The sequence below is a fragment of the Corvus cornix genome, unplaced genomic scaffold, assembly GCF_000738735.6.
Source record: "Corvus cornix cornix isolate S_Up_H32 unplaced genomic scaffold, ASM73873v5 scaffold12, whole genome shotgun sequence".
Classification (NCBI taxonomy): domain Eukaryota; kingdom Metazoa; phylum Chordata; class Aves; order Passeriformes; family Corvidae; genus Corvus; species Corvus cornix.
In genome coordinates, this window is record NW_024108681.1 from 57912 (window position 1) to 85330 (window position 27419).

Sequence of the window (27419 nt, forward strand, 5' to 3'; positions counted from 1 at the left end):
AAGCCCCCAAAATTGCTCCCCCCAACCCCAAATCCCCCGAAATTGCTCCAAAACCCCCCAAAATTGCCCCCAAATCCCGGTTAGATCCCAAAAAAATCCGTTTTGGGGGAAAAACGGGGCAGGAAGGGGGGAAGCGACGGCTCCTGCTCCCAGTCCGGCGGCGTCCGAGGGATTCGGGATCGTCCCAAGCTCTTCCCGTCCCCACCCCAATCCCAGCCGGGTCCCGGGCAGAGCCAGGCCGGGCTTTTCCCCCTCTCCCAGCCCGATCCCGATGGATTTGGGCTTCTCATTCCCATCCCGATCCCGGGTGGAGCCGACCCGGGCCGTTCCCAGCTCCCACCCCGATCCCGACGGATCCGGGGCTGTTCCCGCCGGGATCCCCCGGGGCTCTCCCGGATCGCGCAGAGTCTCCCGCATTCCCGATCCTCTCCCGATCCCGGCGGGCTCCGATCCCGGGGGAGCTCCCGCATTCCCGAATTTCCCGCTCCTCTCCCCAGTCCCGGGCGAGCTCCCGCGTCCTTCCCGAATTTTCCTCTCCCACTGCCGGGGTCTCCGCTCCCGGGGCCGTTCCCGCATTTCCCGATCCTCTCCTCCTCCATGCCGGGAGGCTCCGATCCCGGTCCGCTCCCGCATTCCCGAATTCTCCCCATCCTCTCTCCTCCATCCCAGGAGGCTCCGACCCCGCTCCTCCCCAGTCCCGGGGGGCTCCGCTCCCGAATTTTCCCGCTCCTCTCCCCCATCCCGGGCGAGCTCCCGCGCCCTTCCCGCCGCTCTCCCGCTCCCGGGGAAGCTCCGCTCGCGCACTCCCGGTCCCGGTGCCGGTCCCGCCGTCCCCCCCGTCATCTCGTGCACGTCCGGGCGGCGCCGAGGCCGCCGTTGTGGCTGGGGGGGGCAGGAGGGGCTCGGAGCGCCGGGCCGCGGCCGGGAAGGGCGGCGCCGGGGGGTTGCGCGGCTGCTGCAGGTTCAGGATGCTGTCGATGGCGCTCTGCAGGTGCTCGCTCAGGGAATCGTCCTGGGGGCTGTCGCTGGAGAAGGACGCGTTGTCCACTTCCAGCGGTTCCGCCTTGCGCCGCTTCCCGGCCGGGCCCAGCGCGGCCCAGGGCGGCTCCAGCTCCGGCGGCTCCGCCCGGGCCCCGGCGCCTTCCTCGTCCTCCTCGTCCTCGCCGTCCGACGGCTCCTCGGGCGCGCCCTTCCCGCGGAGCCGGGGCGCGGCTCCCGGCTCCCTGCGCAGCGCCGTGATCACCGGGCGCCGCTCGGAGCGCGCGGGCTCGCGGCTCTCGGGGCTCTCGCGGTGCTCCCGGTAGGTTTTGCGCAGCGGCAGCCGGCACGGAGCGGCGCCGGGCGGCGGCTTCTTCTCCAGGGAGCCGTTCAGCTGCTGCTGCTGCTGCTGCGGCGGCGGCGGCGGCGGCGGCGCTCCCGGCGGCATTCCCGGCGGCATTCCCGGCGGATCCAGCGCCGTGTTGTGGATCACCTTGCTCAGCCCCGCCTCCTGCTTGATCTTCAGCTTGAGCCCGATGCGGCTCCGCGCCTCGTACGTCTTCATCGGGGGGCGGCTCCGCGACGGCAGCGCGTCCTCGTCCCGCGGCGGCTCCCCCCGGGAATGGGGGTCCCCCCGGGAATGGGGGTCCCCTCGGGAATGGGGGTCCCGCGGCGGCTCCCGGGGGGGGTCCCCGCGGCTCCCCGAGCCAGGTGACGGACGGGGAGCGGCCCCCGTGCTTGATCAGCAGCTTCGGGGGCGGCGGGGGAGGGGCGGGCGCGGGCGCGGGAGGGGCGGGGGAGGGCTGGGGGAGGGGCAGCGAGGAGGAGGAGGAGGAGGAGGAAGAGGAGGAGGAGAGGGGATGGGAGCGGGAGGAGGAGGAGGAGGAGGAGACGTATTCGTCTGCAAGGGAAACGAGCCGTTAATTAGAGTTCATTCGCACGTTCATGACGGTGTTGCCTCTTTTCCCCTCTTTTCCCGCCCAAAATGCCCCTTTTCCCAGGGGATTCATCCCTCGGGATCCCAAAGATGCAGGGGCTGGAGAAGGACCTTGGAGAGAGCCCTGACTGGCTTTTAATTGACCTTAATTGACCCTTGATAAGCCTTTGATTGACCCCTAGCTGACCTTCGGCAGGTTCCAAACCCCAGGAATTTGAGCCCAAATCCCAGGAACTTGCTTCTGAATCCTGGCCAGGACCCCCCTAAATCCAAGGAATTCGGTCCCAAATTGTGGGAATTCAATCCCAAACCCCGGGAATTCAATCCCAAACCCTGGGAATCCTGGTCAGAACCCCCTAAACCCCATGAATTCAGTCCCAAACTGTGGGAATTCAGCCCCAAGAATTCCGCTCCCAAACGCCAGGGATCCCCTCCCCACCCCCCAGGATCCCGCCCCGTTCCCCCCGGGAATCCCGGCCGCCGTTCCCACCGGGCTTGTCCCGGGCCAGCTGCCGGTCGAGCGCCAGCGCCGTCTTCTCCTCCTGGATGAAGATGCGGTCGATCATCACCATCTCGGCCGAGGGGCTCGCGCGCTGCCGGACACACGGACACCGCGGTCACGCCGGGACCGGGGCAATCCAGGGATCTGGGGGGAATCCCGGGATTCGGGGCTCACCCGCGACTCCTCGAGCAGCAGCAGCCGGTACTTGTTGAGCATCGCCCGCGTGCGGCGCAGGAGCTGCTCCGACACCGCCTCGAACTCCTCGTCCACTGGGAACGGGAATGGGATCGGGAATGGGATCGGGAGCGGGAACAGGAGTAAAGCAGGAAGGGAAGGACGGAGAAGGCACAGAGGGATCCACGGACACAGCGCGGATGGAGCCGGAAGCGGAAGATGAGGAAGGGAAGGAGGGGAAGGAAGGGAGGGAAAGGAAGGAAGGGAAGGAAGGGAAGGAAAAAACGTCACCCTGAGCCCGTCCCGTTATCCCAGCACTCCCATTCCCAGTATCCCCCATTCCCAGCACTCCCATTCCCACTGTCCCCCATTCCCAGCACTCCGATGCCCAGTATCCTCCGTTCCCAGCACTCCCATTCCTCCTATCCGTTCCCACTATCCCATTCCTGCACTCCCATTCCCACTATCCCCCATTCCCACTATCCCATTCCCGCTATTCCCCATTCCCACTATCCCATTCCCACTATCCCCCATTCCCACTATCCCATTCCCGCTATCCCATTCCCACTATCCCCCATTCCCACTATCCCCCATTCCCGCTATCCCATTCCCGCTATCCCATTCCCACTATCCCCCATTCCCACTACCCCCATTCCCACTATCCCATTCCCGCTATCCCATTCCCACTATCCCATTCCCGCTATCCCCCATTCCCACTATCCCATTCCCACTGTCCCCCGTTCCCGCCCTCCCGTTCCCGCCGTCCCGGCTGACCCCTCCGGCACTCGGGCTCGGCGGGAGCATCCCCTGGTACACGTGGTAGGGCAGCAGCCGGCGCAGGGCGTCGCCCACGGAGCGGAAGGGGGTCCGGAATTCCGGGTGCAGCACCGCGCCCTGGTGCTTGTGCAGCTGCTCCAGGAGGCTGCGGGCGGAATTCCGGGCTTTCGGCACAAGCGCGGACGGAACTGCCGGTTCCCGGCCCCGCAATTCCCCGTTCCTGCCGCTGACGCGGCCCCAAGTCCCAGCCCTTGGCGCCAGCTGGAGCCGCGCTCCCAACTCCCGGCGCTGACGCCGGCAGAATTCCCGATCTACAGCACCACCGTGGGCAGAATTCCCGACTCCCAGCGCTGAAACGGGCAGAATTCCCAGCTTCTGGCAACAAATTCCCAATTCCCAGCAGCGAAGCGGACACAATTCTCAGTTTTCAGCACAAGCTGGGACAGAATTCCCCGCGAACGGCCCCACCCCGGCCGGAATTCCCGGCATTCCCAGTTCCTTACCAGGCCTCCTTACTGGGCTGCAGCGCCGGGGGCTTCTTCAGCGCCAGCTTCCCCTCCAGCTGCGGAGACATTCCCGGGATTTGGGGCAATTCCGGGGATTTGGGGAGTTCACAGGATTTGGGGAAAATGCCCAGGATTTGGGGGAAGGGATACGCAGGATTTGGGAGGGATTCCCAGGATTTTGGGAGGATTCCTCGGATTTGGGGGGAATTCCCAGATTTTGGAGGACTTCTGGGATTTTGGGGGTGGATTCCTGGGATTTTGGGAGTGGATTCCCAGGATTTGGGGACTGAATTCCCAGGATTTTGGGGCGGATTCCCAGGATTTGGGGACTCACCGTGGGCGGGGCCTGGGGGCCCTTCCCACCCCCCGGGGTCTGGGGGGGGCCCTTGATCCCGCCTGGCTTCACCTGTGGAAAAACGGGGAAAAATTGGGAATAACGGGGAAATTCCCATGGCTGGGAAAGGGGGAGATCCCAAAGGGGGAAAACCCGGGGAAAAAGGGGGGAAAAAGTGGGAAATTAAAAGCGAGGGAATTCAGAAAATTGGGAAAAGGAGCAGGAAAACGGCGGAATGGACAAGGAAAACTGGGAAAAACTGGGAAATAAAGTGGGAAAACCTGGAAGCCAAGGGAGAAAATGGGAAATGAAGTGGGAAAACTGGGAAAGGAAGGGGGAAAATTGGAAAAATAAGTGGAAAAGTGAGGAATTAAGGGGGGGGAAGTGGGAATTAAAGGGGGAAAACCTCAGGAATCAAGGCAGACGCAGGGAAAAGAAGGGGGAAACCCAAGGAACAGAAGGGGAAAATCCCTGGAAAAGGCGCTCACCTGGCCGGGCTGCTGGGGCGGGAGAGGAGCCCCCGACTTCCCGGGAGCCGGGGCCCCTTTCCCGGCGGGAATGGGGGTGGGAATGCGGGAATGGGAGATGGGAATGGCACCGGGAAACCGGGAACGGGACTGGGAAACCGGGAACGGGACTGGGAAACGGGGAATGGCACTGGGAAACTGGGCATGGGAGACGGGAATGGCACCGGGAAACCGGGAATGGCACTGGGAAACCGGGAATGGGAGATGGGAATGACACCAGGAAACCGGGAATGGCACCAGGAAACCGGGAATGGCACCGGGAAACCGGGAATGGCACCGGGAAACCAGAAATGGCAGACAGGAATGGCACCGGGAAACCGGGAATGGGACCGGGAAACGGGGAATGGGACCGGGAAACTGGGAATGTGAGGAGGGTCCTGGTGTGGATCCTGGGGGATTCCCAAGAGCGGGGGCGGGACGCCGGGGCACTGGGATGCTGGGATTCCAGGATATCGGGATACCGGGACCCCGGACCCACCTGTGGCGGCGGCGCTGCCGGCGCTGGCTCCGAGGGCCGGGCCCGGCGTTCCCGGAGCCGCCGGCACCAGGACGGAAGCGGCCGGAGCCGGGAACGGGGCCGGGCTGGACGGAGGCGGCTTCGGCTGCAGGAGCAGCCCCTGGGGCACCTGGAGCGGGAGAATCCCAAATTCCCTCAGGATCCGGCCCGGGAACCCCCCAATCCCAAATCCAGCGGGATTCAACACCTGAACCCCCTCGAAATCCCAAATCCAGTGGGATTCAGCAGCTGAATCCCTGGAAAATCCCGGATCCGGCGGGATCCAACACCTGAATCCGTTGGGATCCGAGCGCGGGCCGGGATTTGCAAAGGGAATTTTCCCTGGAAAACGGGATCCTTCCCACCGGCTCTCCTCGGGATTCAGGGACCGGGGAATTCCAGCGGAACCGCCCGGAATTCCCGGGGGCGGCCGGGAGCGGGCTGGGGGCTGCGGGGCCGGGACGTGCGGGAATTCCTGGAATCTGTCCGGGATTTCCCCGGAATTCCCACCGGGATTTACCTGTCCGGGCCGGGATTTCCCGGGAATTCCCGCCAGGATTTCCCTGACGGAACCTGTCCGGGATTTCCCGGGATTCACCAGGAATTCCCACTGGGATTTCCCGGGAATTCCCGCCGGGATTTACATGTCCGGGCCGGGATTTCCCTGCTGGAACCCGTCCGGGATTTCCCGGGGATTCCCCCGGGATTCCCCCTGGGCTTTCCCGGCCATTCCCGCCGGGATTTACCTGCTGGAACCTGTCCGGGCCGGGCTTCTGCGGGGCCGCGGGGCCGGGATGGGGCTGGAAGGCGCCTGGGATCAGCGGGAAGCTCCGGGAATGCTCCGGGGGCAGGTGCAGCGCCGGGCCCGCGGCCTTGAGCCCCGCGAGCGGCAGCGGGAAGTGCTGGGATTGGGAATGCGGGGACTGGGAATGCTCGGGGGCTCCGGGAACGGCGCCGGGACCCCGAAGAGCCCCTGCGGCGTCACCGAGCGCGGCGGCGGCTCCGAGGGCGGCCGGGGGCTGGGACGGGGGCCGGGAATGCGGCCGGGAAGGGGGGCGGGAGAGCGGCTGCGGCTGCGAGGGGGGCCGGGCCGGGAGCTGGGATGGGAGCTGGGATGGGATTTGGGATGGGATTTGGGATGGGAGCGCCGGGGGGTCCCCGGGGGACGTTCCCGGGAGCTTCGGCTGCAACAGAGAAGGAGAGGAAGAGCTCGGTTAGTGCGGGAATGGCGGCGGGAGAGGCGGCAGCATCCCGGGAAAAACGGCCTCGGGAAGGGTCTGGACCCCCCAAATCCCAAATCCAAACCCCAAATCCCAAACCCAGCCTGATTCCAGCCCGAAGCCGCTTTCCAGGGCGTTCTGGGCGGGGAGGAGAAGGGGAAACTGCAGGAAAATCCATCTGGGGATGCTCCAGGCGGCTCCGGGAGCGGAATATCCCGGGAAAAACACCCCCAGGAGGGTCCTGGATCCCTCTCGGATCCCGATTCTGTCCCAAATGCGCTCTTTAGGGACTCTTGGGGAGGCTGGAGAAGGGGAAACTGAAGGGAAATTCCACCCGGGGATTCCCCACGCGGCTCCAGGAGCGGCTCTGGCTCCGGAGCATCCCAGGAAAATCCGCCCTGAGGATCCCCGACCCAGCCCCGGGACCCCCTGGATCCCAATCCTGCCCCGATCCCGCTTCTTAAAGCATTTGTGGGAGGCAGGAACAGGGAAAACAGAAGGGAAATTCCACCTGTGGATCCCCAGAGCGGCTCCAGGAGCGGAATATCCCAGGAAAACCCAACTCCAGGGATCCCGAACCCCTCCAAATCCCAGTGCGGGCCCCTAAACCCCCCCAGGGAGCCCCCAGATCCCAACTCCTGAAGGATTCCGGGAGGCAGAAGGAGGGAAAACCACGGGAGGATCCCCCTGTGCATTCCCAAAGGAATTCACACTGGAGCGACACCAAAAATCAGGGGGAAAAGCCATTTCCTGCTTTTCTTCCCCAAAAAATCCCCATTCCCGCTTCCCCCACCCCCATTCCAGGGGTGATATCCGATGGACCCAAACCTCCCCTCCCCACCCGGGGCTGTTCCCGAATTCCCAGAGTTGGGAATGGCCGGGGGGGGCCCGGGGAGGGCGGTGCCCTGAGGAGGATCCCGGAGGATTTGGGGCGAATCCGGGGGATTTTGGGATGCGCCGGAAGGGGAGCAGCAGCGTCCGCGGTTAGTGAGCGCCAAGCGAGCGGGAGCAGCCGGAAAACGGGAACGGGAATGGCGGGGGTCTCGCAGCCCCCGGCTCCGGAATGTGGGATTTGGGGGAAAAGGCCCGGATTCGGGGCTGGGGTGAGGAATTCCGGGAGAGCCCGCGGCTCATCCCCGCTCCCGGGGGAGGTTTGGCTCCCGAGGGACGGATCCAGCGGGAAAAGCGGATCCGGGGGGGGATTTAGGGCCGGGAGACACCCGGAGTGGTGTGGATCCGCTCCCAGATCCCCGATTTCCACTCCTGGATCCCGATTTTCTGCTGCCAGATCCCAGCTTTTCACTGCTGGACCCCCATTTTCCAAGCCAGGATCCCAGTTTTCCGCCCCCGGATCCCGGTTTGCCGCTCCCAGATAATTTTTCCCCATTCACACCGGAATCCCGCTGCTCCACGGGATGGATCCGGCACAAAAATCTGGGATTTTGCTGGGAAGGAAAACCGGGAGCCGCCGCGTCCCTTCACAGACCAAGAGCCGAACGTGGATTTGGGATCGTCCCGGGAAAAGCCGACCGGGAACCCCCGGAAAACCCCAGCACCGCCCTGCCCCCACCTCCCAAACCGGATTTTACGGCCCAAAACCGCCTCAAATCCATCGGGACCCCCCCCAGAACCCGCGGGCACGGCACCCCCGGAGCGGGTACGGCCCCCGCCGCGGCGCGGGGAAAAGTGGGAATCCCCGAATCCCGGGATTCCGGGGCTTCACCTGCTGCAGGAACATGGGCACGGCCTCCTGGCCCAGCACCGGCGCCGCCGCTCCCAGCAGGATTTTCTCGGGGCTCGCGGCCATTCCCGGGCTGGGCTGGGCGCTCCCGGCCGGGATCGGCGCCGGAGCCGCCGGGGGCTGCGCGGGCTCCGCCGGCCCCGGGATCGGCGCCGGGGTTGGGGCTGCCGGCGGCGCCCGCCTGGATGCCCACGGCGGCGCCGAGCCCGTCTCCGGCGTTGAGCATCGCCACCGGGCTGGCCAGCGTCACGCCCTGGATCACCGTGGGCGCCGGCGCCGCGGCCGAGCCGGGGCTGGGCAGGGGCCCGGCCAGCGACACGGGCATCTGGAACAGCGCCGGCGGAGCCACCTGGCCCGGCTGCAGCTGGATGGGCGCCGACAGGATGTGCGCCGTGCCCGCCGCGCCCGGCGACGCCAGCACCGGGCCCAGGTTCAGCTGCCCCGCCAGGTTCTGGTTGAGCAGCTGCGCCGGCAGCGCGGGTTGGCCAGCAGCTGGGCGCCGGCGCCCTGGCCCGCGATGATGTGCGTCTGGCCGGCGCCCGGCAGCAGCTGCCCGCCCACGTTGGCCGGCAGCGCCGAGAGCGGCTGCGGCAGCGGCACGGCCGAGGCTCCGGCCAGCTGGCCGGGCAGCAGGAACTGGTTCTGGCCCTGGAAGGGCTGCGCCGGGATGACGATAGAGCCGCCCTGGTTGAGCACGTGCACGCTCATGGACTTGCCCAGCGCCGGCGGCTGCGGCGGCGCGGCTTGAAGACGTTGGGGGGGAAGCCCTGGAGCACCACGTTGGGCGCGGCCTTGCCGGCCATGAAGGTCAGGTTCTGCTGCGCCTTGGCCGGAGCCTCGCCGGGCAGCGCCAGGGCCCCGCCGGGCGCGAAGGGCTTGGGCGTGATCTGGTAGAGCTTCTGCTGCAGGACGCCGGCGGGCTTGGGCTGGATGGGCGTGGGCGTGCGGTGGATGATGACGTTGGGCGCCGGCACCAGGGAGCCGCCCAGGCCCGAGGTGACGGTGAGCGGCTGCGCCGACGCCGCCGAGACGCCGCCGAACACGGAGCTGCCGTTTAGCGTGGTGGTGGCCACGGCCGGGAGGCTCTTCTGGATGACCAGGCCGGCGCCCTGGGGCCGCGGCCGCTCGGGCTGGGCGATGTAGCCGCCCACGGCCGCCACGGGCGCCGGCTTGGCCAGCAGCTGCTGCGCCGCGGGCTGGTTGATGGCCATCACCTGCTGGCCCACCACCTGGATGGGGCCCAGCCCCAGCGCGCCGCCGGGGCTGCCGTTGGGCAGCCCGGGCAGGTTGGGCAGCGGCTGGATGGTGACGTTGCCCAGCCCCACCTGCTGCAGGAAGGGCTGCACGCTGATGGCCTTGTTGACCACGTCGGCGCCCACGGGCGGCTGCACCAGGGCCTGGGGCGCCAGCACGGCCGGCGGCTGCAGCCCCAGCAGGTCGGCGCCGCCCGAGAAGATCTGCGGGGTTCCGTCGGCCGCCTGCACCACCGCTGCAGCGCCGGCAGCTGGAAGGAGCCCAGGTCCAGCTCGGCCTCGGCCTCCAGCGTCTGCTCGGTGATGTTGGCCTCCTGCAGGCTCTGCTGGAGGATGTCGCACGGCTGCTCGGCGCCCGCGCCGGCGCCGGCCGGCGAGCCCAGGATGTCATCCTCCAGGAAGTCCAGGTCCACGCTGGCCGGTGGCTGGCTCGGCTCGGCGCTCAGAGGGTTCCCCGGGGCCTCCTGCCCGTGGAGCTGTGGCAACGGCAACGGGACGGGGAGTCAGCGCGGGGCAGGGGGAGATGGTGGAGCTCAGCGGGGTTCACGGAGCTCAACGGAACCCAACGGAGCTCAACAGAACCCAACGGAGCTCAACGGAACCCAACGGAGCTCAATGGGATCCAACAGAGCTCAACGGAACTCAACAGGATTCAATGGAACCCAACGGAACTCAACAGGATCCAACAGGATTCAATGGAACCCCATGGAACCCAACAGAGCTCAGCGGAGCTCAACGGAACCCAACGGGATTCAATGGAACCCAATGGAACCCAAGGGGATCCAACGGAGCTCAACTGAGCTCAATGGAAATCAATGGGATCCAATGGAACCCAACGGAACCCAACGGGACTCCAAGAGCTCCACGGAACCCAAGAGGACCCAACGGAGCTCAACGGGATTCGAGGAATCCAACGGAACCCAACGGAACCCCATGGAACTCCATGGCATCCAACAGGATCAAACGGAACCCCACGGAACTCCATGGAATCCAACGGATCCCAAGGAACCCAACGTTTTCGGGCATTCTGGCACCGAAATCCCGGAATTCCGGTTGCGTCCCTCGGTTTTCCCGCCCCGAAATCCCAAGCTTGGAAGGACAAAGAGGATTTGGGGGAAAAAAGGGCAAAAGAGGGAAGTACCGGAGAACCCAACACGCGGCCGAGCCGGATCCGGCGGGAACGGGGAACCCGCGGGAAAGGGAAGCTCGGCTCGGGAATTTCTGGGATTGGAGGTTTTGGAAGTTGGAAAAATAAAACTCAAAGGAAAGCAAAAAATCAGGGAAAAAACCCGACAAATTGGGATTTGTAACGGGAAACGGGAGAACCCAACGGCAGAGGAAGGGAAAAGAGGGCAAAGCAGGGAAAGGGAAGGGAAGCGAATGCGGAGTTCCAGGCCGGTCGTCCATGCAGAGCATCCCGCGCTTCGGGAAAAGAGGGAAAAACGGGAGCTGGGGGCTCCAATTCCGGATTCCCCCCCGCACCCGGGGGGCTCCGGAGGAACTGGGAGGAACTGGGAGGAACTGGGAGGAGTGGGATTTTCCTCCTCCAGAACGGAATTTTAAGGGGTTTTCCCCCATTTTCCCAACTCCCCGTGGGAATGTGGCTCCTCCTCCCTCCCTTTTTCCGCCCGTTTTTCCATCCCGGAGCTGAATCCGCCCGGAAAAACCCCAGAGGGTCTGGAAAAGGGAATTCCTTTTTCCCTGAAATCCGAGGGATAACGGGAAGGGGTGGAGGGGGGAGGAGGGGGGGTTTCCCGGGAATTCCTGGGAGGGTTTTGCGTCTTTGTCCAGTCCTGGGAAAGGGATCGAATTCCCGGGAAAAGGGCAGAATTCCGGGAAAACTCGGGGAGGGAAAGGCGGAATACCTACCCCAGCACCTTCAAAGAAGGCGCTGGCAGCATCTCCTGAGTTGTCCAGGAGATCATCACTGTCAATCTGGAATTAGAAACACCGGATTTACTGGGATTTTCGGGATAGGACGGGGGGAAAAAATGCGGAAAAAAATGGGGAAGAAACGGGGAAAAAATGGGAAAAAAAGAGGAAAAAATGGGAAAAAAACCAGGAAAAAATGCGGAAAAAAATGCAGAAAAAAAGGGGAAAAGAACGGGGAAAAAATGCGAAAAAAAGGGGAAAAAAATGGGAAAAAATTGGGGAAAAATGGGAAAAAAACGGGGGAAAAATGTGGAAAAAAAGAGGAAAAAATTGGGGAAAATGGGAAAAAATGGGGAAAAAAAGAAAAAAAAAGGGAAAAAAATGGGAAAAAAAGAAGGATGTGGTGATGAGGGGTGGCCCTGGGAGTTTGGTTCAAAATGGCCCCGAATTCCTGCATGGCTGCTGGGAAAAAATTCCTGAAAAAGCCCAGCCTGGGTGGGGGTTGTGGATGGAGAGAGCTGGGATCGATGGAGAAGGGGGATTTTCATGGAAAAGCGGGACTGGGGGGGGCAGGCGTGGCTCACCTTCTCGGATCCATGTAAGAAATCGTTCAGGGCCTGCGGATCGCTGGGAAAAGAGGCGGAAAAGAGGCTTAGGGAGGGAGCTCCCGGGAAAAACGGGAGAATCCGGGAAATCCCGGCGTCCCGAAACGACGGACTCGGGACAGAGCGAAGCCACCCCGGGAAGGTTTCCCACACTTCTGGGGCTGTTCCCGCATTTCCCGCATTTCCCAGGATGTTTTCCACCTTCCCGGGACATTTCCAGCCCTTCCCAAGAAACTCCCGGACATTTCCAGCCCCTTCCAGGGCATTTCCCACCCTGTTTGGGGCTATTCCAGCCCTTTCTGGGACACTTCCCACTCTTCCCAAGACTTTTCCCACCCTTGTGGGGCATTTCCCAACCTTTCCAGGCCAATTCCCACCTTTTTGGGACCATTCCAGCCTTTTTTGGGGCCTTTCCCACCCTTTCCATGACAATTCCCACTTTCCTTGCAGCTTTCCCACTGTTTTGGGGACAATTCCCAACATTTCCTGGACAATTCCCCCCTTTCCGGGGCCTTTCCCGCCCTTTTTGGGCCATTCCCAGGACAATTCCCAGCTTTTTCGGGTCTTTCCCCCTTTCCTTTTTGGGGCTGTTCCCGCTTTTCCGGGCTGTTCCCGGCCGCAATTCCGGGACTCACCAGATGACATCTAACAGGCACCGGCCGTCTTCATCATCCATGTCAACTGCAACGAGAGACAGCGTCACTTTTCCAGGGAAAATCCCGGAAAAACCGTGGGATCCGGGCTGGCTTTGGGGCCCTCTTCCCTCTTTTCCCTGGCTCCGGGCAGGGACGGGCGGGAATCCACGGAGAAAAGCGGGATAGAGCCCCAAATCCTCATCTCCCCCGTGGTTTTGGGAGGGAATCGCAGGGAAAAGTGGGAATAACGGGAGGATCCAGGGGAGGGGGGGGGGGAAGGGATTCCCCAATAAATCCATCGGGAGCTGGGGAAGGAATTGATCCCGGGAAGGCGGCAAGGAAGCAAATCCTGGATGAATCCAGCGGGGAGAGGATTTATCCCTGAACCCCGCAGGGATCAGATTCCTCATCAAACTTATCCAGGGAAACATTCCCAAAAAGCCAGCAGGGAAGGGAAGAACTGATCCCGAAATCCAGCAGGGAACGGATTCCTCCAGGAATCCAGCCCGGATCCGATTCCTCCCCGAGTCCCCCCTCCCCTCCCCCCGTCCGGAGCCAAGAGCCCCAAATTTGGGCAGAACAAACAATTCCCGGGATTTTTGCTTTTTCGGGAGAAGCCTAAAAAAAGAGGCCCCGGGTGGATTCCGAACATTCCAGCCCGGAACAAGGGTGGAATTCCCGCTTTTCCCAGGGATTCCTTCACCTCGTCCTCGGCCGGGTCCGCCCCGCAGATTCCCAAATCCCGGATTTCCCTCCCTGATCCCCATCCTACCCCAAATCCCGGGAGATCCCAGGGCCCCGGCCAGGGAAAACTCGGGAATTCCTTGGGAAGCAACTCCGGGAAATCTGGGAATTCCGGCCCCAGCCCCGGCCCCGATCCCGGAGAATTCCCAACAATTCCGGGTGGGAAAAGCGGGATTAAATCCGGACCTGGGGCCGGAATTCCAAGGAAATCCAAGCGAGGCTCCGGCTCCCGGAATTCCCATGGAAACACATCCAAAGGCTCCCAAAATTCTGCTTTTCCCAGGGGCTTCCAGCCCATCCCTGACAGCCTTTGAGTCATTGATGAGCAGCGAGCCAGGTATTGATCCCATATTGGAGCAGAAGAACCAATTAATAACCAATAAATCAATCAATCAAGCACTCCACGACCCCGCTAATTAACCTATAATCGCTTAATTAACGGATATTCAATTAATGAACTACCAGTTATTGATCAAGTCCTTAATTAACCCACGAAGCCGATACCAAACCCATCATTCAATCTGATAATTAACAGCTCCATCAATCAATACCGTGCCGAATGAATCCGCTAATCAATACCTGACCTAATCAATTGTTAATATCACATTGATTAATCCGTTATCTAATAAAGCCCGGAGTGAATTAATAACAGGATTAATTAAACACCAAAGGCAGCCATCAACCAAACACCGCCGGAGCCACTGAACAGCCGAGCAATCAACGCGGTCACTAATTAAGCACCTCAGTTAATCAATACCCAATCGGTTCATTAACACCCAACGGATCAGCAATGGAACGTTTATCAGCTGTCAATCAAACACTGAGGGGAGCCCTTCAACGGTCACTAATGGAATCATTAATGAGGAGTTAATCAATCACTGATTGATCGGCTCCGTGAGGGGATTCGGGGCCGGGCGGATCAATGGATGGAACGGGGCTGATTGGCGGCCAATCAATCAATCAATCAATCATCAATACCGATAAATGCACAGGCACTGGTGAGGCCTGGCTCCAATTAACCAGTGTTAATTCAATCAGTGAAGCGCTGATTATCTTTGGTTATTGATTATCGATCATTGGTTATTGATCATTAATTACTGATCATTGGTTCTTGATCGCTGATTATTGGTCACTGATGATCCCACAGCCAACGGACAGAGCCGGGATCGAGCGGATCCCGGAGCTTCCAACGGGCCCGGATTGGAATTAAAGGGGGAAGAAATTCCCAGCCCCAGCCCAGAAAAGCCATTCCCAGTTTGGGATAAAACATTCCCAGTCTGGAATTCTCCATTCCCAGCCCGGAAGCGCCAATCCCAGCAATCCCAGTCCATTCCTGCCATTCCCAGTCTGGAATTCTCCATTCCCAGCCCCTTCCCACCATTCCCAGTTTCCCCGTGGCTTTGGGATGAAATTCCCTGGGTTTGGGGTTTCCCCGCCGGCAAAAGCCGTGACGTCATCCCGGATCCGTGGGGAAAACCCTGGGATTTGGGAGCCGGGCGAATTCCCAGGGTGGGGGCAGAAAATCCCGGGCACCGGAATCCCGGCTCTGGGAGGGAATTTTGGGGAAGAAATGGGAAAAAGGGAGAGAAACGCGACAGCGCCCCGGGAACGGGCCCGGAGCTGGCAAATCCCGAGGGAAACCCCAGCAGTGATCCCGAATTTCCCCGAAATCCGACCCGAAGCACCAACGGCTCCCCCAAGGAATTCCATGTCCTGAGGATTCCGGAGCCGTTTTCCCCCAAAAACGCCCGGAAATGGTTGGGAAGAGGCGGCACCGGGGGCGGAATTCCCACATTCGGGAAGATTCAGATCCTCAGCCACGGGAATTCCGGAAGAGTTTGGGTCCCAAACGGGAGGATTCGGGATATTTTGGGTGCCAAACACCCGGAATTTTGAGGATTTGGGAATATTTCGGCCCCAGATTCGGGAACGTCCCAGCCCTCGGCCCGGAATCCCCCCCCGGAACCCGGCACAAATTCCGGATTCCGCCTCTCCCCATCCCGGGAATTCCAGGACAAGTCCGAGCCCCAAAATCGCAGGAAACGGCCCCGGAACTGCCGGGATCGGGAGCTTTCCGTGGGAAAAGCGGGAAAAGAGGCCCCGAATCCACCGGGACGGGGGAAGAGCCCCGAGGGAGGGCGGAGCAGGGAACGGGGCCGGGGGAGCCGCTCACTCCGGGGATGCTCCGGGGATACTCCGGGGATACTCTGGGAATACTCAGGGCAGGAATTCCGACCTCAGGGGATCCTCCAGGGATACTCCGGGCTGGAATTCCGGCTCCAAACTCCTGCTCGGGGGATACTTGGGGCGGGAATTCCGACCTCAGGGGATCCTCCAGGGATCCTCCGGGGATACTCCCAGCGTGACCTCTGACCTCTCGCTCAGGGGATGCTCCAGGACGGAATTCCGGCCTCCCGAATCCGCCCCAAATCCATCCAAGCCCCGCCGAAGCGCGGGAATTGCCGGTGCCCGGAACGCCGGAGCCCCCCTCCCCCTCCCCTCGTGCCTCAGTTTCCCTCTGGAGCGAACGAAACCTGGAATTTCCAAAAAAAACCCAAAAAAACCCCAAAAACCCCCGGGAAAGGCGGGATTGGGGAATTCCCGAATTCCGCCGGAGCGCCCGGATTTGCCCAGAAAAGCGGGGGGAGAATCCGGGAATTCCGGCGGGGCCGGAGCGAATGAACACGGGAGAGAATCGGGAGAGCAACGAGCCGGAGTTTATTCGGATCTGGAGGCGCTCGGGGGGTCCAGGGATGCTCCAGGGACGCTCCGGGCTGGGATTGCGGGGGGCTGATCCCGAAATCCCAAACCTGCCCTGGCCGCAGGGGACCGGAGGGGAGGAAGAGGAGGAAGAGGAGGAAAAAGAGAAGCAGGAGGAAGAGGAGGAGGAAGAGGAGGAAGAGGAGGAAGAGGAGGAAGAAGAGGAAGAAGAGGGAGGAGGAAGAGGGGGCCAGGCCAGGGGCAGCTCCAGAACGGAATCCCTGAGGAAGAGCGAGAAGAGGAAGATGAAGACAAGGAAGAGGAGGAAGAGGAGGAAATGGAGGAAGAGGAGGAAAAAGAAGAGGAAGAGGAGGAAAAGAGGAGGAAGAAGACGAGGAAGAGGAGGAAAGGAGGAGGAAGGCCACACCCGCAGAGCCAGAGCTGGGACATTCCCAGAGCAGCTCCCGAGGAAGAGGAGGAGGAGGAGGAAGAGCGGGACAGCTCCGTAACCAATTCCCGGCAGCAGCCGCAGCTCTCCAGGGAAGGGGAGGAGGAGGAGGGGGAGGAAGGCCACCCACAGCCCCAGCCCAGTGACAGCTCCATTCCCAAATCCCCGAGGAAGAGCAGGAGGAAAAGAGGAAGAAGAGGAGGGGACAGAGAGGCAGAGCGGGAGGGGGAGGAGGAGGAGGAGGAGGGGGAGGAAGGCCACACACACGGAGCCAGAGCGGTGACATTCCCAAAGCGGCTCCCGAGGAAGAGGAGGAGGAGGAGGAGGAGGAGGAAGATGCGGGGACACAACGAGCCCGGGGCAGCTCCGTGGCGGAGTCGCTGAGGAAGAGCGGGAGGAAGAGGAGGAGGAGGAAGACGAGGAAGAGGAAAAGGAGGAAGAGCAGCAGCGGGAGGAGGAGGAGGCGGCCGAGGCCGAAGGCCCCACCCCGCGCCCCCTCCCCCCCCCGCCCCCCTCAGTTTTGGGCCCATTCGGGGCAGTTCGGAGCGGGGGGGAGGGGCCCCGCCCCCCCTTTTCGGGCCCCGGCCCCCCCAAAGCGCGCGGGGGGGGCGCGGCGGGGCCGCGGGGGGGGTTCCCGGCCGCGGGGGGGCGCGCGGCCGCCGTGTCGCCGCCGCCTGTCGCGACAGGGCCGCGATTTGGGGCGAATTCGGTGCTTTTTGTGGCGGACTCACCGTGAGGCCTGAGCGGCGCCCGGCGCGGGGTCTCCCAGGCGCCCCCGCACGGGCGCCGCCGCCAGGACCCCGCCGGGCCCCGCCGCTTAGGGGTTCGCGGCGCTGCCTGATCGCGGCCGCCGCGCCGCCGGGGCTCGGCGGGGACAAAACGGGGCTGAGGGGGGACGTGGCGGGGAAAGGGGGGTACGGGGGGTTTAACGGGACCCCCCCCGGCCCCGCGGCCCCCGCAGAAAGCAACGGAGAGGAATTAATTAGCATAAACCGCGCCCCCGGACAGGCATTAGAATAGACACGCCCCCGCGCTGGCGCCTCAGCAGCCAAGCCCCCCCGAGGGAGCGCTCATTAGCATAAACCACGCCCCGCGGCCTCCAAATTAGCATAAACCACGCCCCAAGTCACAGCGCGCCAGCCCCGGGACTCTCCTTTGCATAAACCACGCCCCATCACAAACCGGGGGCAATCCAGAGCCCTGATTTACATACACCACGCCCCCACCCGCTGTTAATTACCATAAACCGCGCCCCCGACGTTGGCCTCTCAGCAGCCCGGTGGCACTCCCTCATTTGCATAAACCGCGCCCACACGCCGGTGTGCAGTCCTCCCAGCCGCCAGAGGGCGCCGCGGCGAGGCAGTCGCGCCCAGGGGGCGCTCCCGGTCACGTGGCGCAGGGCGGGGGTCACGTGGGGCTGTGGCGGGGCTGTCATGGCGGCGGCGGGGAAGGAGGCGGAGGCGCAGCGGCTCCTGAGCGAGGCCGACAGGAAGGTCCGGGGGGCTCAGTCCTTCCTCGGGGGCCTCTTCGGGTGCGTGCGAGCGGCGCGGGGGGAGCGGCGGGGCCGCGGAGGGCGAGGGGGGCCCGGGGGAGGCCTGAGGGAGGGTTGGGGAGGGGTGTCATGGCGGCGGGGGGAGGAGAGGGCGGGAATTTGGGGAGTTCTGAGGGGGAAGAGGGGAGAGGGGAGGGAACGGGGGGCTCTGAGGGGGAAGAGGGGAGAGGGGAGGGGAACGGGGGGCTCTGAGAGGCTGACGGGGGAGGGGGAGGGGAATTCCTGCTCCAACTCCCTCTTTATCCCCGGAGTTTCCCCCATTCCCTCTGTTTCCCCCTGAATTCCCCCTTTTCCCGTCCCAAATCCCTTTAAGTGCTCACAAATCCCCCCCATTCCCCGTTTCCCCCCAATCCCGCGTTCCCAGGGGCTCGTCCCGCCTGGAGGAGGCCTGCGAGTGCTACGCCCGCGCCGCCAACATGTTCAAGATGGCCAAAAACTGGAGCGGTGAGGGCTGACCCCGTCCCGATCCCATCCCGACCCCGTCCCGACCCCATCCCGATCCCATCCCGATCCCATCCTGATCCCACCCCTGTCCTGATCCCATCCCCGTCCTGATCCCCCCGGAGCAGCAATCCCAGGAATCCCGGCCCCATCCCCATCCCTGATCCCCCTGCGGAGGGGGAACCCCGGGAATCCCAGCCCCATCCCTGACCCTTTCTTGGAGCGGGAATCCCAGGAATTCCGGTGCCATTCCCAGCCCCATTCCCAGTTTCCCGGTTTCATTCCCGGCCCCATTCCCGGTGCCATTCCCGGCCCCATTCCTGGTTTCCCGGTGCCATTCCCTGTTTCCCGGCCCCATTCCCAGTTTCCCGGTGCCACTCCCGGCCCCATTCCCGGTGCCATTCCCGGTTTCCCGGTGCCACTCCCGGCCCCATTCCCGGTTTCCCGGTTTCATTCCCGGCCCCATTCCCGGTGTCCCAGTGCCATTCCCGGCCCCATTCCCGGTGCCATTCCCGGTTTCCCGGTTTCATTCCCGGCCCCATTCCCGTCCCTGTTCCCATCCCATTCCCATCCCTGTTCCCATCCTCATCCCCGTCCCTGTTCCCGTTCCCATCCCCGTTCCCGTTCCCATCCCCGTTCCCATCCCCGTTCCCATCCCCATCCCCGTTCCCATCCCCGTTCCCGTTCCCATCCCCGTTCCCGTTCCCAGCTGGCCGTGCAGAGGTACGAGGAGATGTTCCCGGCCTTCTCCGACTCCCGGGAATGCAAACTGGTCAAGGTCAGCCTTCCTCCCCTCCCTCCCCTCCTCCCCTTCCTCCTCCTCTTCCTCCCCCAGGATCGGGGCCGGGACCATCCCAGATCCGCTCCGTGCAGCCCGGGGGGAGCGGGAGGAGCCTCCCCTTCCTCCTCCTCCTCCTCCTCCTCCTCCCCAGAAACTCCTGGAAGCGCACGAGGAGCAGAACGTCGACGCCTTCACCGACGCCGTACGTGGGGAGCCCCAAATCCCCTCAGATCCACCCCCCAAACACCTCACATCCAACCCCAAATCCCCCCCAAATCCTCTCTCAAATCTCCCTGATTTCACCCCAAATCCACCCCAAATCCCTCCTCAAATCCCTCCCCAAATCCTCCCTCAAATTCACCCCAAATTCCCCCAGATTTGACCAAACCCCTCCAATTTTCCCCAATCTCACCCAATTTGCCCCCAATTCCCCCCGACCCAACCTGAACCACCCCAAACTGCCCCAAACCGCCCCAAACCGCCCCAAACCGCCCCAAACCAACCCAAACCGCCCCAAACCGCCCCAAACCGCCCCAAACCGCCCCAAACCGCCCCAAACTGCCCCAAACCACCCCAAACCAACCCAAACCGCCCCAAACCACCCCGAACCGCCCCCAAACCGCCCCAAACCGCCCCGGTTCCCCGAGCCGCCGCGAGCCGCCACGGTCGCTGCCGCAGGTGAAGGAGTTCGACGCGGTCTCGCGCCTGGACCCGTGGCTCACCACGGCGCTGCTGCGCATCAAGAGGACGATCCGGGGCGAGGAGGAGGATCTGCGCTGACCCCCGGCACCCCCGGCACCCCCGGCACCCCCGGCACCCGCGCCGTTCCCGGGATCCGGAGCCGCCGCTTCCCCCCCGCCCCGGCCGTGCCTGACCCCGAGCAAATAAAATATTTAACGGGAGCCGGGATGTGGTGTTTTCCTGCTTTGTTGGGATTCCCCCCCCCGGTTTTCCAGGGAAAGGGGGATGGGATTGTCCCCTCCCCCCAAGAAATGGACCCCAAAACCCCCCTTGAGCCCCCGGAACCTCCCCGAAGCCCCTCTTGGCTCTCCCCCGAGCCCCCGGGACCCCCAGGTTCCCCTTGGCCCCCCCAGATCCCCCCAAACCCCCCCAGATCCCCCCTGATCCCCCCAGATCCCCCCAGATTCCCCCCAAATCCCCCCCAGATCCCCCCTGATCCCCCCAAATCCCCCCCGATCCCCCCAAGCCGCTCCGGCCCCGCCCCTCTGGGCGTGGCCACAGCTCCAAGCCCCGCCCACCCCGCGATGGCCACGCCCCCGAACACTCCCGTCGCCTCCTCGTGACGTCATCGCCGCGCGCCCCTTCCCCGCAAGGCCCCCAGCGCGGCGCTCCCGGGGGGCTGCCCCGGGCGGTGCCTGTCCCGGTGCCCGTTCCCGGTGTCGGCCCCGCTCCCGGTTCATCCCCGCCCCATCCCGCCCCATCCCCGCCCCATCCCCAGCCCCGCGATGTCTCCGTGGGGCCGCTGCCCGCTGGTCGAGGACAGTTTCAGCCGGCTGGGCTCGCAGAGTAAACGTGTACGGGCTGACGGCGCTGGCGGGGCCCGGGGGGGGCCCGGGGGGGGCCCCGGGGGGCTCCTGGCGGCCGCGCTCAAGGGGAAGGTGCTGCTGTTCCGGTACCTGCAGCTGCGGCCCCGCCTGCGGCCCCTGGCCCGCGAGATGCAGTTCACCTACATCCCCGGTACCGGGGCCGGGGCGGGGCTGGGGGGGTCTGAGAGGTCCTGGGGGGGATTTAGGGGGGTCTGGGGGGGTCTCAGGGGGTCCGGGGGGGTTTGGGGGGGATTTGGGGGTCGCAGAGGGGGCTGGGGGATCTGGGAGCGTCTCAGGGGGATCTGGGGGGGTCCTGGGGGGATCCGGGGTCTCAGAGGGGGCTGGGGGGATTTGGGGGGCATTTGGGGGGGGTCTCAGGGGGTTCTGGGGGGGATCTGGGGGTCTCAGAGGGGCTGGGGGTCCCCGGGGGTCGTGAAGGGTCACGGGGAGGGGCCGGGGGGTGGATTTTGGGGGGGGGTCAGGGGGGGTTGGGGGGAGCTCCCGGTCGATTTTGGGGGGGTCCCGGGGGGTCCCCGCCCCCCCTGAGCGCCCCTCCCCCCTCAGTGGATGCCGAAATCGTCTCCATCGATTCCTTCCCCAAATCCCCCCCCCAGCGCGGCCTCGTCGTCGGCATCACCTTCATCAAGGTGGGGGGTCCGGGGGGGTTTGGGGGGCCCGGGGGGGTTTGGGGGGGATTTTGGGGGGGGCCAAGGGGGGGTCTCGAGGGGTCCCAGGGTGGTTGGGGGGGGGCCTCAAGGGGTCCTGGGGGGGTCCCGGGGGGTCCCAGGGGGTCTCGGGGGGGTCTCAGGGTGTTCTGGGGGTCTCAGGGTGTTTTGGGGGGGTCTGGGGGGGTCTCAGGCTGTTTTGGGGGGTCTGGGGGGGTCTCAGGCTGTTTTGGGGGGGTCTCAGGGGGGTCTCAGGGTGCTCTGGGCTCCCCAGGACTCGGGGGACAAGCCCAGCCCCTTCCTGAACATTTACTGCGACTACGAGCCCGGCTGCGAGTTCGACCTCGACTCCGTGGCCCGTGAGTGACCCCAAAATGGGGCTGGGACCCCCAAAATGGGGCTGGGACCCCCAAAAACGGGGCTGGGACCCCAAAAAATGGGGCTGGACCCAAAAATGGGGCTGGGACCCTCAAAAATGGGGCTGGGACCCCAAAAAACGGGGCTGGACCCCAAAACGGGGCTGGGGACCCCAGAACGGGGCTGGGACCCCCAAAAAGGGGCTGGGACCCCCAAAAACGGGGCTGGGACCCCAGAACGGGGCTGGGACCCCCAAAAACGGGGCTGGGACCCCGAAATGGGTTCAGGACCCCCCGAAAAGGGCTCCTGCCCCCACTTTTCCCCCCCCAGAAAGTTGCCTGAACCTGGAGCTTCGCTTCACCCCCTTCCAGCTGTGCCACGCCCAGTGAGTGCCCCCCAAATCCCCCCAAAATCCCCCCAAATCCCCCCAAAATCCCCCCAATCCCCCCAAGGCCCGGCATGGCCTGAAATGGCCCCGAATGCGCAGGGTCCGGGTGGGGGAGCGCCTGGAGACGGTGTTCCTGCTGAGCGGGAACGACCCCGGCATCCACCTGTACCGGGAGGTGAGAGCCCAAAAACCCCAAAATCCAAAAAAACCCTGAAATCCCCCCCAAATCCGGCTGGGATCCACCTGTACCGGGAGGTGAGAGCCTAAAAACCCCCAAAAAACCCTGAAATCCCCCCCCAAATCCACCCAGGAACCCCCAGATTCCACCTGTACCGGGAGGTGAGAGCCCAAAAACCCCAAAATCCAAAAAAACCCTGAAATCCCCCCAAATCCGGCTGGGATCCACCTGTCCCGGGAGGTGAGAGCCCCAAATCCCCCCCCAGATTCACCCGAAATCCCCCCCAAATCCTCCCGGGAACCCCCAAATTCCACCTGTACCGGGAGGTGAGACCCTAAAATCCCCCAAATCCCCCTGAATCCCCCCAAACGCCCCGGGAAGGCGCCAGTTTTCCGCTGTTTTCCCAGAATCCCGGCTCGCACCAGTTCGAGGAGCAGCCGGTGCAGCTGCTCTTCCCGGAGCTCCAGGACGTTCCCAGCAAGTACGGCCCCTCGGCCGCCCTTTCCCTCCGCTTGCCCCGTTTCCCTCGGATTTTCCCTGCTTTTCCCACTTTTCCCCTGTTTTTCTGATTTTTCCCTGCTTTTTCTCCCCTCTTTTCTCTGCTTTCCCCCATTTTCCTGGTTTTCCCCTGGTTTTCCCTGGATTTTCCCATCTTTCCCCCATTTTCCTTGGATTTTCCCTGGTTTTCCAATTTTTTCCCTGATTTCCCCCCGTTTTTCCCCATTTTCCCCTGTTTTTCTGATTCTTCCCTGCTTTTTCTCACCTTTTCTCCCCGTTTTCCCCTATTTTCCTGTTTTCCCCCCATTTTTCCTGTATTTTCCCTGATTTCCCCTGGTTTTCCCTGGACTTTCCCTGGATTTTCCCTGGATTTTCCCATCTTTTCCCCAATTTCCCTCGGTTTTCCTCTCATTTTTCCCTTTTTCCCCCCTTTCCCTCTGCAGTGTCCTGTGGCTCGATGTCCAGCCCGTGCCCGGCTCCGGCCATCGCCTCTCGGCCCTGGGCTGCCAGAGCGGCTTCGTGCGCGTGGCGCGCGTGGACCAGGACTCCCGAGGTGCCCAAATCCCCCGTTCCCAATTCCCGCCGGGAATTCCCGCCGGGAATCCCCCCGAGCCCCTCCCCCATCCCAGTTCATCCCATTGTCCCGCTGGGATCCAGCTGGGAGCGGGGCCGGGGCGGCCCAAGGGCGGCTCCCGGATCCATCCCGGCCCCATTCCCGCTTTTCCCTGGGAAACCCCACAATTCCCACCGGGAATTCCCACTCCTATCCGAGTTTGTCCCGCCGGGATGGATCCAGCGCGGGGATTTGGGGCATCCTGGCCCCAATTCCCGGCCCCAATTCCCAGCCCCATTCCCAGCCCCATTCCCAGCCCCATTCCCAGCCCCCATTCCCAGCCCCATTCCCAACCCCAATTCCCGGCCCCAATTCCCAGCCCCATTCCCAACCCCAATTCCCAGCCCCATTCCCAGCCCCAATTCCCAGCCCCATTCCCAGCCCCATTCCCAGCCCCATTCCCAGCCCCTCCCACCCCATTCCCAGCCCCAATTCCCGGCCCCATTCCCAACCCAATTCCCCGGCCCCATTCCCAGCCCCATTCCCAGCCCCAATTCCCAGCCCCAATTCCCAGCCCCATTCCCAACCCCTTTCCCGGCCCCATTCCCGGCCCCATTCCCGCTTTTCCCGGCATTCCCGGCGCCGGCAGCGGTGCTGCAGAGCTGGAGCGTGCAGCTGGACGGGCCCATCTCCACCGTGCTGCTCTTCCCGCTGCCCCCGGAGCCCCACGGTGAGGGAAGCCCGGGAGAACCCGGGAGAACCCGGGAAAAGCCCGGATCCGCCCCAAAATCCGCCCTGAGATCCCGCTTTTCCCGTGGGATTCCCCTCCCCGCAGAGGATCCCGAGGATCGCTGGAGCCTCCTGGTGAGCAGCGCCCTGGAGGCGGCCGTGGTTTATCGGTGAGCCCCGGCATTCCCGGCATTCCCAAAAATCTCCCAAATTCCTGCGGATTTCCCCTGAAACCCCCACGAAATCCCCCCAAAAATCCCCCCACCGAATCCCCCTTGGAAAACCCGGATTTGCCGTTGTCCCAAATCCCCGCTTTTCCCCCCAAATCCTCGGATTCTCAAATCCGCCGGAAAAACTCCGCACTTTTGAGGGAAAACCCGGCGGAATTCGAGTCTCTGGCGGCCAAAAAATGGCAATTGTGGGGAATTTCCCGGGAATTTCGGATCATCCGGATCCATCCCCCCCGGGGGGGGCTCGGGGGGTTGGGAAAATCGGGATCGCGGGGCCTCGTTCTGGGCGTGGGAAGGGCTGAAAACGGGGGAAAGGCTTGGGAGCCGCGGGGATTTTTGGGGAATTGGGGGATTTTTGGGGAGCTGCGGGAATTCTGCCGGAGCCAGGCGATCCTGCGGCGGGGCCTGGCGGAGCCGCTGGAGCTGCCGGGGAGCTCCGGCTCCGACGCCGTCGTCTGCGCCAAAGTCACCGACGTCGACTTCGACGGCGCCGCCGAGATCCTGCTCGGCACCTACGGCCAGGTGGGGATCCCGGGAACGCCGCGGCCTTCCCGAAAAAGGAGCCAGCCCGGGCTTCCCAGCACGGCTCCCAAATTCCCAGCACGGCTCCCAAATTCCCAGCACGGCCCCCAAATTCCCAGCATTGCCATAAAATTCCCAGCATGGCCCCCCGAACTCCCAGCATTGCCATAAAATTCCCAGTATTTCCCCTGAATTGCCAGCATTTCTCCCCAAAATTCCCAACATTTCTCTCCAAATTCCCAACATTCCCTCTGAATTCCCCCCATTCCCCCCGAATTCCCACCGTTCCCCCCAGATTCCCAACATTTCCACTGAATTCCCAACATTGCCCCAAAAATTCCCAACATTCCCCCTGAATTGCCCCCAAATTCCCCCCTTTCTCCCCAAATTCCCACCGTTTCCCCCAAGTTTCCCCCACTTTTTCTCCAATTTCCCCCAATTCACACGGATTTCCCACCAAATTCTCGACATTCCCCCCAGATTTCCCCAATCCTCCCGAATCTCCCCCAAAATCCCTGAAACCCCCCCCCAGGTTTTCCCCAATTTCCCCTAAAATCCCCCCAAATTTTTGCATTTTCCTCCGAACCCGCCCCAAAATCCCCAAATTCCCCCGTTTTCCCCCCCAAATTCCCCGTTTTTCCCAGGAGCTGCTGTGTTACAAATATTTCGGGGCCAATTCCGGCGGATCCGGGCAATTCCGGCCGCTCTGGGCCCGGCGCTTCCCCTCCCCCCTTCTGGCGCTGGAGCCGCTGGACCTGACGGGGGATGGGCTGCGGGAAATCGCCGTCGTCTGCCTGGGGGGGCTGCACGTGCTGCAGGTCAGGGGGGTCCCGCTTTGGGGCAAATTCCTGCCTTTTCGGGCAATTTCCCGCCCTTTCGGGCAATTTCCCGCCTTTTCGGGCAATTCCCGCCTATTCGGGCATCCCCGATCGCAGAGATTTCCCCCCAAAGTTCTGCGGTTTCTCCCCGATTTCCAAGGGGTTCTCCTCAAGTTTTGGGGTCTCTGTCCACCCCCCCCTCCCCCCCCGGATTCATCTCCAGAATCCCGTGGGGTCCCTGACCCAAAATTCCAAGGATTTCCCCCGAAATCCCTGAGTTTTTCCCCGGATTTCAGGGGGTGTTCCCCACGGTTTGGGGTCTCCACCCCCCTGGATTGACCCCCAGGGGAGGGGGGAGGGGGCGAACTTGGGGGTCCCAAAATTTTGGGGAGTTCCCGTCCCCGAATTCCAAGGAATTCCCCCAAAATTCAGGGGGTTTTCCCCCCAAATTCCCGAGGTTTTCCCCAAATTTCGAAGGGTTTCATCCAAATCCGGAGTCCCCGCCCCCGTTCCCGGCGTTCCCAACCCCTGGATCCAATTCCAGCTGTGAGAGGATCCCAAATTTGGCGGCGGGGCGGAGGTTCCCCAAAATTTGGGCGCCTCCCCACCCCCAAATCCCAGCGGTCTCCCCCAAATTCCCGAGGATTTCTCCAAATCCCAGCGTTTCTCCCCAAATCCCAGCGATTCCCAAGCGCCGGAGCTGCTCCCAGCTGCTCTTGGGGGGGAACGGGGGGATTCCCAAAATTTGGGGCATCCCCCCAAAATCGCCCCCAAATTGGCCTCCCCAGCACAGCCTGGAGCCGACGGCGCGGCTGCTCCGGGAGCGGCTCCGGCGGGAGCTGGAAAACCGGGAAAAGCAGCGGGAAAACCGGGAAAAGGAGCTGGAAAAGCGGGAAAAGGCGCTGGAAAACCGGGAAAAGGAGCTGGAAAAGCGGGAAAAGGCCGAGGAAGAGCGGGAAGAGGCCGAGGAAGAGCGGGAAGAGGCCGAGGAAGAGCGGGGCGCGGGGCCGCGCCCCCCCAGCCCCCCGGAATCCAAATAAAAACCTTCCCGAAACCGTGCCCGGAATTCCTGGGAATCCCGGGGGGGGTTTGGGGGCCCGGGGGGTTTTGGGGTCCCCGAAAGGTCCCTGGGGGAGGAATTTGGGGTCCCGAGGGGGAACTGGGGGGGGGTCCGGGGGGAATTTGGGGAGGATTTGGGGGTCCCCAAAAGGGGCGGAGACCCCCAAATTTGGGGGGGGGGGGGAGGGGGGACGAGAGGAGCCCCCAAATTGGGGGGATGGTGCTGGGGGGGGGCTGGGGGTCCCCAAAGGGGTTTTGGGGGGGTCCGGGGGCGTTTTGGGGGTCCCGGGGGCGTTCCCCGGGGTGGGGGCGGGGCCGGGGCCGTTCCCGCCCCTCCCCCCGCGCTCCGCCCCTCCCCCCCCCCAAGTGGAAGCTTTAACGGCGGCGGCGGCGGGAGCGGACCCGGGGGGGAACAGGTAGGAGGAGGGGGGGGGCTCCCCAAAACCCCCCCGGGACCCCGAACCCCCCGACCCCCCCGCCCATCCCCCCGCCCCCGGGACCCCCCGGCCCCGCCCCCACCCCGGGTTTGGGGGGGAATCGGTGGAATTGGGGTGGGGGGCGCGGGGGGGCTCGGGGCGGGGGCCGTTCCCACGGGGGGAGGGGGCAGGGAGGGATGAGCCCCCCCGGAGCCCCCCGGCTATTTCCCTAAAAA

General features: G+C 63.7%; 3 protein-coding genes across 3 annotated transcripts; 2 read left to right on the forward strand and 1 right to left on the reverse strand.

Moving 5' to 3' along the window:
- Nucleotides 1–84: 84 nt before the first annotated feature.
- Nucleotides 85–17235, reverse strand: BICRA (BRD4 interacting chromatin remodeling complex associated protein). Its single transcript, XM_039572426.1, is given in 19 exon segments — nt 85–1610; nt 1612–1879; nt 2406–2508; nt 2592–2686; nt 3362–3513; nt 3872–3930; nt 4209–4280; nt 4697–4787; nt 4835–5361; nt 5978–6415; nt 8175–8370; nt 8372–8658; nt 8661–8935; nt 8938–9681; nt 9684–9921; nt 11315–11380; nt 11902–11944; nt 12558–12603; nt 17181–17235. Coding segments are annotated over 18 exon segments (5019 nt in total). The 5' UTR covers nt 12599–12603; nt 17181–17235; the 3' UTR covers nt 85–286.
- Nucleotides 17236–17845: 610 nt separating this feature from the next.
- LOC120412100 (alpha-soluble NSF attachment protein-like) lies at nt 17846–20130 on the forward strand. The gene is made up of 5 exons (XM_039572427.1): nt 17846–17980; nt 18366–18455; nt 18923–19220; nt 19375–19425; nt 19902–20130. The coding sequence occupies exons 1-5, from the start codon at nt 17883–17885 to the stop codon at nt 20001–20003; spliced, it is 639 nt and encodes a 212-aa protein (XP_039428361.1). The 5' UTR covers nt 17846–17882; the 3' UTR covers nt 20004–20130.
- Nucleotides 20131–20689: 559 nt separating this feature from the next.
- On the forward strand, nt 20690–26767 carry KPTN (kaptin, actin binding protein). The gene is given in 12 exon segments (XM_039572428.1): nt 20690–20921; nt 21335–21417; nt 21710–21794; nt 22123–22177; nt 22280–22355; nt 22766–22839; nt 23300–23409; nt 24059–24141; nt 24144–24308; nt 24732–24890; nt 25535–25708; nt 26497–26767. Coding segments are annotated over 12 exon segments (1548 nt in total). The 3' UTR covers nt 26749–26767.
- Nucleotides 26768–27419: the final 652 nt, after the last annotated feature.